The 12,109-nt window shown below is 55.3% G+C and overlaps 1 protein-coding gene across 1 annotated transcript; it reads left to right on the top strand.

Annotated features, from left to right (window-relative positions):
- The first annotated feature begins 665 nt into the window (after positions 1 to 665).
- On the top strand, positions 666 to 5,851 carry PDZK1IP1 (PDZK1 interacting protein 1). The gene is made up of 4 exons (XM_036448543.2): positions 666 to 932; positions 3,319 to 3,427; positions 4,786 to 4,881; positions 5,436 to 5,851. The coding sequence occupies exons 1-4, from the start codon at positions 698 to 700 to the stop codon at positions 5,506 to 5,508; spliced, it is 513 nt and encodes a 170-aa protein (XP_036304436.1). The 5' UTR covers positions 666 to 697; the 3' UTR covers positions 5,509 to 5,851.
- Positions 5,852 to 12,109: the final 6,258 nt, after the last annotated feature.

Here is a 12,109-nt window from a genome sequence, read left to right as displayed (position 1 = left end):
TCCCTGTGATGGGTGGAAGTGGGCCAGAGGTATGTGGAGAGACTTCTGATCAAGCCCAGATCTTGTTCCAGGGAAGCTCCACCCAGATCCCAGGAACCGCATCTGGGGCCAAGAGGAAGAGCTGAACTGAGCGAGGTCAGCGGGGCTGGGTAGAGAAGGCTGGGGCCTGGGAACCTTAGGCCCCTTAGCCCATGGGAGAAGGTGGATTTAGAGAGCTACTGTGCAGCGCCGGGCAGAGAGGGACAGAAGCCAGGACTGTGAGTCAGGACTGTGTCCCAGGACGGGGTCTTAGCTGAGTAGGGACAGGTGAGAGGAGAAGAGGAAATAGGCCAGGCTCTGTGGGAGGGGTAGCTTTGACATTTCCCTGGCCTCTGGGGTTTACCTCACTCTCCCCCTGCCAACCAGCAAATTTCTTAATCCTCCTGTCTGCCTTCTGAGGAGCCCCACCCAATGGGCTCATTCAGGGCAGAAGCAATAATGTGTCACTCTTCCCAGAGCCCAGGCTCCCTGCCAGGAAGGGGGAGCTGATGTAAAAACTCTGGGGAGACCTTGGGTTTGGAGGTGAGGTCCCGACTCTCCCGACATCCCCCTGGTCCGTAGACCCACTTCCTTAGCCAGACTCTGAAAGGTGACCTCACATGCCAGCTCCAGTGGGCTGGGCACCCGCCAGGGAGGCCAGGCCTGGCAGCTCATTACCATGGGAGGGAGGGCAGTTTCTCTGCACTTTCCTCCTCCTCCCACTTTGCCTTCTTCCTTACCAGCTCCAGGGCCAGACTTCGGGGCTACGCTCTGGCTGATCTCAGCACACACCACAGACCTCACAGATCCCAGCAGCTCACGGGAGTCCCGGGAGCTGCCTGCAGCCATGTCAGCCCTCGGCCTGCTCATTCTGGGCCTGCTCTCCGCAGTGCCACCCTCCAGCTGTCAACAAGGTGAGCATAGGACTGGCCCTCCGGGGTCTGTGGTGAAGAGGGCTGGGCTGGGTGCTGGTACCCAGGTGTGGATGAGGGGTATCTTCTGGCCTCTGTCACATCCTTGACACCTACAACTCGGATAGGGGAGCAGAGACTGGAGTCGTGGAGGAACCTACAAAGGCCAAGACATTGGAGCCAGATTTCTGTCTGACTCTCTTTTCCGTGAGTGAGAAGTGCAGACAACAGGGGAAATGTTGTGTCTAGGATTGGGGAGAGGCGTTGAGACGCAAGCTCTAGGAGCAAGAAAGTCCCTAGAGATAGCTGGGTCCTGAGAGCAGGGTTTGGGCTGAGCCACTTGTGCCAGGGGAGGGGCCGAGCTGTCACTTGTGCCCATGGCTTTGGCATAAGTCCTCATTTTAGTTTCCTGGGCTTTGGTAGGGGGCAGTGCTCCAGTGTGGCCCCCACCACGTACCTGAGTTCTTTGTCCAGCTCTGCCTCTGTCTTGCTGTGTGGCCTTGAGCAAATCACTACCCCTCTCTGAGACTCAGCTTTCACATGAATTATATGAGGACAACAAAGCCGCCCTACCTACCTACTTACTGTGGCTGCCGTGTCAGGGGCATGGAAGAGCTTGGCACCAGTGAGGTACCACACCCCAAGATCTGGTGTCTGCCCTGCACTGTGAGGCTACACCTGCAGCCTAAGTCTGGACTCTTCTCTCCTACCCCAGGCTCTGCCCCTTCCTCTGCATCTCACCCAGAGCCACAAGGGAGTTGGCTGCCTTGCTCAGAGGAAGCAAGGAGAGGACCCCCTGGGCTTAAGCCCTAACTCCCAAACCTTGAGCAAACACTAACCTGAGGAAACAATGTGTCTAAACCATTGCTTCTTGAGGAAAACAATGAGTGCAAAACATTGCTTTTTTGGCAAGTATGGAACTCAGGGTAACCACACTGTGAATCTTCTGCTACCCAAGGAGAGAAGCAAGATCTGACGTGGCCATCGGCCAGAGAGTTCCAAAACCCCGCCTCCTTCTCAATACCTGCCGGCTCAGAGGGAACTGAGAAGAGGCAGGGCCTTCACTCCTGCAGGAGGCTGTAGGATAGACTCAAGGAAGGACTTTCGAGTGAGAGTGAGTCAGAGTGAGATTTTTGATGCCCAGCCTGGCATCTCAAAATAGAGGATGGCACTAGGATGCTGGTGTTTGGGCTGGAGGTAAGAACACTCTGAAGCCACCTGCTAGCCTCTGTCCACTCCTGAGACTTCTACCTTCTGCTGCACGCATGTCCTCTGTGGGGCCACACTCCTCAGGCTCACGGAGCTCAGTGATGCCTGGGCAGTTAAGAGCCCTTTGGGGCTGCCAGTGGCTGAGGACAGAGACTTCTGAGAAACCTTGAGGGTTAGAGGTGGCGTCAAGGGTTAAACATAACCCTTAAGGGTCAAAAGGCAGACAGGTGCATGAATGAGCCCTCACCCCCTGAGTACGTGGCTGGAGAAGCTGAAAGGGGTCAGGTTTTTTGTTGTTGTTGTTGTTTTAAATATATTTTATTGATTTTTCACAGAGAGGAAGAGAGAGGGATAGAGAGTTAGAAACATCGATGAGAGAGAAACATCGATCAGCTGCCCCTTGCACACCCCCTACTGGGGATGTGCCCGCAACTAAGGTACATGCCCTTGCCCGGAATCGAACCCGGGACCTTTCAGTCCGCAGGCCGATGCTCTATCCACTGAGCCAAACCTGTTTTGGCAGGGGTTAGGTTTTGAAACTTCCTTCCTGGCCCCCAAGACCCAGAGGAGAGCCCCTCTGTCTCGCGTTTTGTTCCACCTCTCTCTCTGGGCACCTGGGCACCCATAGCTGAGCAGCAAGCCAGTCTCTCATTCCCATGCCCCACCCAGCACTAGGAACCCTCTTGCCACAGAACAGGATCTTCCAGATGCCAGCCCGGTCTGTCAGCACTGGGCTCCCCAGCCTGCTGGGAGCCAGAGAGGAGGGTTGCCACCCCTGGCTGTCAGGCCTAAGCTGGCTGTGCAGGGGGCTGGCTGCCTTTGGTCCCTGTGGCCCAGACACTCCCTATGGGCCCTGCAGGTGACCCATGATGAGGGGGCTCTGGGCCGCCTGGATCTCAGACACAGTATTATGAGGCCTGTTCCCTCCTCAGCACCTCATTCCTCCTTTGAACCCATGTCTTCCTTCCTCCAAACCTCCATTCCTTTCTTCAGCTCAGTGGAGTGTCAGATGGGTCCTCTTTCCCACCCCTGCCACCCAGAATGTCTCCTCTGGCCCTGGCAGCTGGCTGATGACCTCTAGCACAGGCCCCAGCCCTTGGGGTGGAAGGCCCTCCCCCTGCTCTGTTCTCACAGCCCCACTGTGGCCAGATCACTGGAGCACCCCATCCCCCTCCTCCAGGCCTGGGGAACCTGCAGCCCTGGATGCAGGGCTTGATTGCCATGGCTGTGTTCCTGGTCCTCGTTGCAATTGCCTTTGCTGTCAACCATTTTTGGTGCCAAGAAGAGCCGTGAGTGCTTCCTGGGGACCCCGGGGGCTGGGCTACCATGGGCAGGGTGGCCCCAGGACCATGGCTACTGCTCCAGCAGAAACCCTGGGTCCATTCCTCACACAGTGTGAAAGGGACACTGAGGCCCGAAGTCTTGGGCTACAGCACCAGCTCACTGGCTCCCAGACCTGTCTGTGAGGCCCCAGTGCTGTGTGTTCACTCACTGGGAGGGCGGGGAAATGGCTCCTCTTCTCCAAGTCTCATCGATTCTATCTGTATAGTTGGGACAGCTGCCAGGCCCATGATGGGGGCTGTGAAACTGATGGAAAGGAAGGCTCTGTCCTTCCTGGGGGTCAGCTGCTGTGCCACACGCGGGGGTATTGAGGGGCAGTGGGATAGACACCCCCTGTGCTCACAGGCTCCCCACTGGCAGGAGAGGCAGATCTGAAAGCAGCTGGCAGAGGTACAAGTACTGCTGCTAAGGGGAGGGCAGAGTGCGGCGCAGGCCTGACCCATCTGGGGAGCAGGGGTGGTCCAAGAAGGCCTCCACTGCACCTCTACCCCAAAGCCAGTCTCAGGATAGGGTGGCCTGGGATGGAGACTGGAGTCAATGAAGAGTGCCTGGGGGTCTTGAGTTAGAGGCAGGGCACCAGAGGTAGAAGGGCTTGGCTGAAATCCGCCCTCTGGGCATTTGCCCCCTGGTGGTCAGTGCACTCCCACAGGGGGAGTACTGCTTAGCCAGAAGCCGGGCTCATGGCTGGTGAGTGCAGAGGTGGTGGCGGGAGCATCTCCCACCTCCGTGGTAATGCTAAGGATGTCCGACTGCTGGCTTAGGGGAGTGGGCCTGAGCTAGCAGTTGGAGGGCCCCAAGGGCTCCCAGACTGTGAGAGGGCACAGAGTGGGCTGAGGGATCTCAGCGCATGAATTTTGTGCACCAGGCTTCTAGTCTTTAATAAGGGGCCAGGAGCTTTGCCCTTTCTCCACTGACCCCAGCTGGGTATTCAGTGGCTGGTAACCATGACCATGGTGCTCCTGCTGCCTGGGAAAGCCGTGTGGACATCTCGAGCAGACCCCGAATCCTGTGGGGTCCGCTCTGGGGCTGAGCTGAGCCATAGAGCGAGGGGGCGGGGGGGGGGGGGGGGCTGACAGCCTTGGGCTAGGACCTGAGGCTCCCACTGTGGAGCAGGCAGAAAGGTGTGAGGGTCCATGGAGTGGGGCCAGAATCAGGTGCTGCCAGGGACCTCGCAGGAGAGGGCAGCAGCCTCTGCCCTCGGACTTGTGAGAACCAGAGCCCAGACAAGGCCTTACTGGACATGAAGGGAAGGGGGTACAAGAAGGGAGAGGATCCAGAGAGCTCTACTGATGAATTCTGTCCCCAGGGAGCCTGTGAACATGGTTGTGACTGTTGGCAACAAGGAAGATGGGATCCTGGCAGGAACGGAAGGAAGGTACTCCTCCATGGCAGCCAGCTTCAGGTGAGGTGCTCCAGGAGCTGGGCCATCAGGACCAGGTGCTTCTGCCAGAGCCTGAGGGGAGGATGGGACTCCTGTGGGGAAGGGCTCAGTGAGGAGAGAGGGCGCAGGGAGGGAACTGGTCAGTGATGGGGTTTGATGAGAAATGCAGGTCCATGGGGACAGGACCCAGGTCAGGGATAGGGACTTGGTGGGGAAAGAGGCTCAGGAAGTGGATTGGGGCTCAGGAAGGATGCAGTGGGGAAAAGGGGCTCAACGAGGGAAAGGGACTCTAAAGAGAGGAGTTGGGGGACTCCGTGTGGGAAGAGAGCTCAATGGGGAGATGGCCTCATTAGAGGGCTTAGTGGTGCCTGTGTGGAGGGGCTCATTGGAGGGGGTTCAAGAAGGTGGTAATGAGAGACCTTTGGTATCAGGTGCACAAGACCAGATGTGGTCAGGGGAACCCCTTCTGGGACTCAAAAGTCTACTCTGAAAGATACTGTTCTCACAAGTGCAGAATGGGGCAGGGAGAAGATGATGGGAGGGAAGGTGTAATGACCCCTATTCCCCTCATTCAGGTCCCATGAGCATGAGAATGCCTATGCGAATGTCTCCGAGGAGGAGGACAAGGTCCGAAGCACCCCCATGTGACCCCACTTGCTGGTGGCCCCCAGTGCTGATCCTGGGAGCCTATAATCAATGCTATGCCTCTGAGCAGGAATCAACAGTAACAGGCCGACTTCTCCAACCATACCCGCCCCCACCCTCTCTTGAATCATCCTGGCCAACTTCAGAATGCAGACGGTGCCTGGGTTGGGGCTCCACTGTAACTCTGAGGTCTCCTGGTGGTGGTGGTGGGGTGTTGCCCACTCAATTCAATTCAGAAGACCCTTCTGAAGGAGACAGTCAGCTCAGCACCTCCCATCCTGCCTACATTTCCTCACCTCGCTGTGGAAATGGCCTTGTTTCTGTGAATAAAGACTTTTTGTACTTCTGAGGCTCCAGGGCTCACAAACAGCCCCCCAGGCAGCCCCTACCTGGCGTTCTGGGTCATGACAATCAGCATCAAAGCTGCTCTCCAGGTGGCTTGGGAGGGTTACCCAGGAAGCTCTCTCTGGGAGGCCCCATGGGGCCAGGGAGCTCACCACTCCACCCTTATTCCAGGCAGCACTAACCCCTCCCGCTGGCCTCCATGCTGCCTGGCATTGTGGTGGGTTCACGTATCTCTCACCCATTCAGCTCCACCCTGCTCCACAAGCCTCTCAGGATGGGCTTCCTGTATGGGAAGCACCAGGGAAGAGTCTTGGACTAGGGACTTTGGAAGCCCAGATTTGAGTGTCGCCTGCTCCACCAACTCGGTGCTGTGTGACTTTGGGAGAGTCACCGCCCTCTCAGAACTCTGCTTCCCCTCTGGGGCTGGTTTGGCCAGTCTCACCACAGAACCAGTCCTGGGGTGGGGATGAGTGGGTGGAGTCAGACTCCTGGTGAGAGTGAAGCAGGAAGGAGAGAGGAGGCTGGGCTTAGCTTAGCCTGTTTAGGGCTTAGCCGCTGGCTGACCTTGGAGGCCCCCCACTTCTGTCTGAAACAGCCTCTGTCTCTCTCTGTCTGAGGTGACAACCTGAGTCAGACTCACCTGGGGGGCACCCCCCAGATGCAGAGGAGTGGGGTTGCAAGGTAGGAGGCAAACCACTTGCCCCCAAGTATAGCCATTCCTCTGCTGTTCTAAGGCTTCACTCAAATGCCCTGGGAGACCCATCTGAAACCCGGATGGTCCCTTCTCTCCTCACTGGGGTTTGCAGCCTGCAGTCATGGGGACAACCTGACAGAAGGACAGCGGGGTCTCTGCCCCAGGTTTACCCTTTCTCTGCTGGGTGGGCAAATCTCCTCTCCTCTCTGAGCTTCGGCACAGTGAATTGTGGCGGTAGCTCTTGTGATCCCACCTCTAGGCTTTTGCTCAAGTGATGATTAAGGTGATTTTCAAGTTCACTTCCCTCATGCTCGGAGTATCATGAGCAGAAATACTGCTTGTGAAAACTTCAAGCAGCCACCACCCGGGCGGAGGCCTTCTCACCCACCTCTGCTAGTTTCAACTCTGCATATTCCTTTTTTTCTTGCCCCAAACAAGGTTCGTCTTCTTCTAGGAAGCCTTCCTGGATTAGACCAGAGGGCAGAGCCCAGGGACTGAAGGAGAGAGGGAGGTTACTAGCGGGCAGAATACCTCTTCTTCCTCTCCAGCCTCAGGTCTGGATCTTTGGCTGTCTGGATCGGATTCTCCTTGGGTGAAGCTACATTCCCTGCCACTGCTGTCCCCAAGGTGTCCCGAGGGTGGGGTGGGTTGAGTCTGGTTCCCCCCAGGCCTGCTCTGCCCAAAGGCAGAGCCACCACCCCTGTGTCTCCTGCAGCAAGTGAAGCCTGCGCCCCTCACCTGCTGGGTTTGACCAGGTGGGAAGGGCTCGCCGGGCCCTGCCCTGAGTCCTGAGCCTCCTCAGCTCCCCATGCCGGCAGGACCAGGGTGGTGGGAACTTTGGGAGGTCCTTGCAGGTGCTGGGCTGGCACTGACCTTTCTAACGCACCCCCTCCCTCCTTGTTCCTGCCCTGACAGGGGCAGGGGCAACAGGCTGTCGGCCCCGGAACTGCTGGAGCCCCCAATCGTTATCGCTAGTTCCCACCTGCCCGACGGGCCAGAGGAGGGAGGGAACCGAGGCTGGGCTCGGGCCAGGGCGGCGCTTAATGACCCTCCGGGGGCCTAATCTCAGACAGGCAGCCGCTGAGCGGCTCAGGCTGGCTCCTGGAGGAGGCTGATAACGTACCAGCTGGGCCCCCCACCATCTATCCGGCGGCACAGGCCGTCCCCAGGGGGCGGCGCTCACGGGGCTGGGGAGGGAGCCCGTGGGCTGGGACGGAGGGGAGGTGCGCTCTGCTCCCCGGCCCTGGGGGGTGGGTAGGTGGGGTATTCCAAGCTCCGGGAGTGACAGATGAGGGGGCGGGCCCGAGCCCGCGGAGCGGTGGGATGGACACGCAGGAAACCCCCAAAGGCCGGTGCTCCTTTCCGCCTTCCCTCTTCCTTCCCACCCTTTTCTCCCCAGTTAGGACTTCTCCACCCGGATCAGCTCTCTCAGCCTTTATCGACCTCCGATCTCTATCACTGTTTCAGTCTCTTCCTGGGTGCGGCTCTTGGCCTTTGTTCTTATCTTTATCTCCTCGCCTCTGTCCCCTCTCCCTAGCTCCCTCCACCTGAGCTCAGCGCTCACCGTCCCGTCTCCCATTCATCCTTTCTCTATTTCCAGCTGGTTCTCCCCATTGCTCCCCTCCCACCCCACCCGCTGCATATGCCCAAGCTGCCCTGATGTGATCCGTGGGGGCTTGGAGGGGAGTCCCCTCATTGGAATCTCCCTTCTTTGTGCCGCATCATTTTCCCCCCTGCCTCCCACCCCTCCAGGTACTCTTCGGGCAGAATGCTCAAATGGTTCACACCCTGTCTCCAGGATCATCAGGCTCTCTCTGATTCTCGCTCCTACTCCTTCCTGCAATAGGACTCGCACCTTTCTTTTTCTTCCCCTACCTAACACGTGTGACTTTTACTGGGTGACATAGCAGATTACACCCACATTCAGGCACTGAAGGCTCCACCTAGGGACTGCAGTTCTAAGGCAGATTGCAGCAAGCTTACTTCAATTAGACTCCAAGGGGAACTTCCAGCCTGGAGTTCTATCTTGAGTGTCACATGTTACATATAGGCCAGAGTGCCAGGCCATCGAGATGATTTCAAGATTTCTTCACTCATGCTCAGGGTACAGTGAGCAGAAGTACTACTTGCTTATTGTGCTTCCAGGAGCCATCAGATCTGGACTAGTGCTGGGCAGTATCCTCCGGCCCAGGGTAGAGGTGAAGTGTGGGGTGCAGAGTGTCACTGGGAGTGGATGTGACCCAAGTCACACACACTCGGCCCTGTCCCCTTAGACCCACCTCACTGGTAAGTCAGATGGCTGGAGCTATCAGATCTGACCAGGAGCCTGGACCTCCCCCTCCCAACCCCCCTTCTTCCAGTTTTCAGTCCTTGGAAGTACACATGGTGGCCAAGTCTCTGAGCTTGAGAGTCTTGCAGACTTGGGTTCAGATTCCAGCTGTGGTCCTCACTGCTTGTGGGACCGTTCAGATGATCCACTAACTTGCCAGCAAAACTGGTTCTGTCAGTTTTCCCTGCAAGGGCTGCTGAGGGGGGCAGGAAGGAGATGATGCACATTACTGTGACACCCAGGACTTGCCAGAAGACCATCTAGGCCCAGCTTAGATGTCCCTTCCTCTGGGAAGCTCCTCCCACCACCCCTGAGCTAGGTGCTTCTTCTGGGTTCCCCCTGCCTCCCCCCAACTTGCTGTCTGTTTACTTGTCTGTGTCCAACTCAAGCCTGATTGCTCTTCAAGGGCAAGAATGGGGTCACTTCCCTCTGTATGTCACCAGCACCCAGGACAGGGTTGAACTCATGGGAAGGAAAGCCCTAGGCTTGGTGAAGAGACTGAAAGAAAGGAAGGAACTAAAGCTCAGCTATCTGTTCATATCTCCATATCTCTCAATCCCACCCAGGTGCATACACACATGGGCACACCCACACATGTGTTCTCTCTCTCTCTCTCTCTCTCTCTCTCTCTCTCTCTCTCTCTCTCTCTCTCATTGAGGGTCCTGGGATCAGTGACAAGCTCTTCTGAACATCATTGTTCCTCTGGACTTCAGATTTTTGTTTGTTTGTTTTATTTTCAGATTTTTGTTTTATTTTGTGTGTGTGTCAGGGGGATGCTTTCTGTTGGTCTGCCTGTAACCTCTGCTGCCATCTGGTGGCTGCACACTTCACAGGAAGAGCTGATTTCAATGAAGCCTTTGAACTTGAGCTTCAGGTGGTGCTCTTCCCCTTAGGCGCTAAGACCAGAGACCCTCCCATGGCTTGTCCCTAGGAACCCCTTCAGGTTGTGCCAGCTCTTTTCTCCGTCTTCCCATGGACTTCAAGGGCAGCTAGGCCGCCAGTGCTCCTCCTTGTGACCCTTTCTCTCAGAAATTATTTGGGTGCCCAGTGGTTTCTGCCGTGGGGCATTATTTCAGAGGATACCATGTTTGCTGCAGACCTTAGCCCCCTGGCGAGGCAGGAGAGAGAGAGTTGTGTCAAGGGGAATGAGTCCCAATATGGTCCCAAGCAAAATGGAAGATGATGGAGCTGGGACACTGCTCCAGGTTGGAGTGCCATTTTTCTGGTTCTCACAAAGGCCCAATATAGGCTAGTGAATAGCACTGAGAAAGGCAGGAGCCAGAGGACAAGCAGGAATGTGTGTGGGTGACTGCATTTATGGACACATGGCATTAGGAGCCTGTGTGGCATCTACAGGCAACGGAGGAGGACTATTGGGGTCTCAGTTCAGGTCTGAAGCTCAGTTGAACAGTTAGTAATTGAGCCAGGGATTTTGCCCTCAAGTGGAGGTTTAGAGCCCAGGTTTGGGTCAGGCAGCCTGATTCAGCCGCCCTGACACTTAGTATCTGTGACCTTGGATAAGTCAACTCCACCCCGGAGCTCTGGCTTACTCATCTGTAAATTGGGGCAGTAAATGGGGGCTATCTAATAAGAGATGTTGTGATGGTTCAAAGAAACTGCACATAAAATACGGTACATAGAATAGTGCATTAGCAGGGTGGCTCAGTTGGTTGGAGCATCATCCTGTACACCAAAAGTTTGTGGGTTTGATTCCCAATCAGAGCACATACCTAAGGTGCAGGTTTGTTCCCTGGTTGGAGCACATATGGGAAGCAACAATCTCTCTCTCTCTCTCTCTCAAAAGCTAAAACAAAAAAACAACAAAAACACATACAATAAAATATGTCCGTGGGTGAGGATTAAAAGAATAGTTCCTAGCACAGTTAGTGCACAATAAATATTAGCAATTGACTTTTATTTTTATTATTATTACATGGATGCAAGACCACAGTGTGTAAGAGCTAGCAAAATCCTTAAGCCCAGCCCATTTTGCACTATGGAACCTGAAGACTTGGATGGGATAGCACTTGCCCAAGTCATGTGGCAAATCAGGTGAGAGGTGGGCTAGAGGCTCTGCATGGCTGGAGGGTACAGAATATACTGGGCCTAGGTGCTCTCTTGGACCTCTGGGGCACCACCACAATGAGGCTGGTTGCACAAGTTCGTTCTGCACTGCTGAGGCTGGTACAGTTCTGTACATGGACTTTGCAAATGAATAACTGGCCTGTAAACCAGTTCCAGCTGTAAACTTGAGGGTGTGGGATGAGGGTGGTGAGGACAGGTACTGGAGAAGTGGGGAAAGGGTCAGGGAGGAGAAGGAACTCCGGTGGGCAGAGAAAAAAAGTAAGAGAGGAGTGGGGAGAAGCTGATGAAAGAACCTTCCATGCCCTAAGAGCTAATGTCCTGAAACAAGGGACTTCCCCACACCCAAGCACAGTGATGTGATGAGAGAGAGAGAGAGAGAGAGAGAGAGAGAGAGAGAGAGAGAGAGAGAGGGGGTGAAGAAGAAAACAGAATGCTTACTATTGCAGCCTTACAGTCCACTTGGAAAGCTGCATCTGGGAAATCTGAGTTAGTGGAGAGAGGTCCTTCCAGTGTCTAAGAGAAGTGGTTGGTATTTGCTGTTTTTGCCTCCATTCTTCCCACTCACTCCTTCATGTCTTTCATGCCCAACCCTCTGCAGAGACTGCTCTCACCGCAGGCACTATAGTCCTATCTTCTTGTTACAAGATACAATGACTTATTTGATCCTCTGCTCTCAACATAATAGGATAGAAGCCATTTTTCCTGAGGAGCTGTGCCTGACCACCTGCCCTCAGCCCCCCAAGCACCCTTGTTGCTGCTCTCTGGACAACACTGTGAACTCTGGATTCAGTGAGACACAGACAGCATCTGCCCTGTGTGCCCAGCACAAGTTGGAAATACAGGAGGTCCCCAGTCTATAGTACTTGTTCAAAGAATGACATGGGGACCTTATCCACTCCATTATTTATAGTACTTCCTTTGAAGTATCAACTTCCAAATTAGCATCTTCAGCTCCATTCCCTCCAGGATACTTGTTGCCTTGTTGTCAAATACCTCAGGTCCAAAATAGAATTCCTGGTCTTTCACCAACCTAAGCCCTTGTTCCTATTAGTGGTATCTGCATCCATTCACTCAGGCCAGGGATAGATTCACACTGAATGCCCCTCCCTTACCCCTTCTCCCAGCTCCCATGCTTCTGGTCTCCATCTTGC

Source organism: Pipistrellus kuhlii, unplaced genomic scaffold, assembly GCF_014108245.1.
Source record: "Pipistrellus kuhlii isolate mPipKuh1 unplaced genomic scaffold, mPipKuh1.p scaffold_m20_p_2, whole genome shotgun sequence".
NCBI lineage: Eukaryota > Metazoa > Chordata > Mammalia > Chiroptera > Vespertilionidae > Pipistrellus > Pipistrellus kuhlii.
The sequence above is the reverse complement of the archived record's forward strand: the minus strand, read 5'-3'. Positions and strand labels throughout refer to the sequence as shown.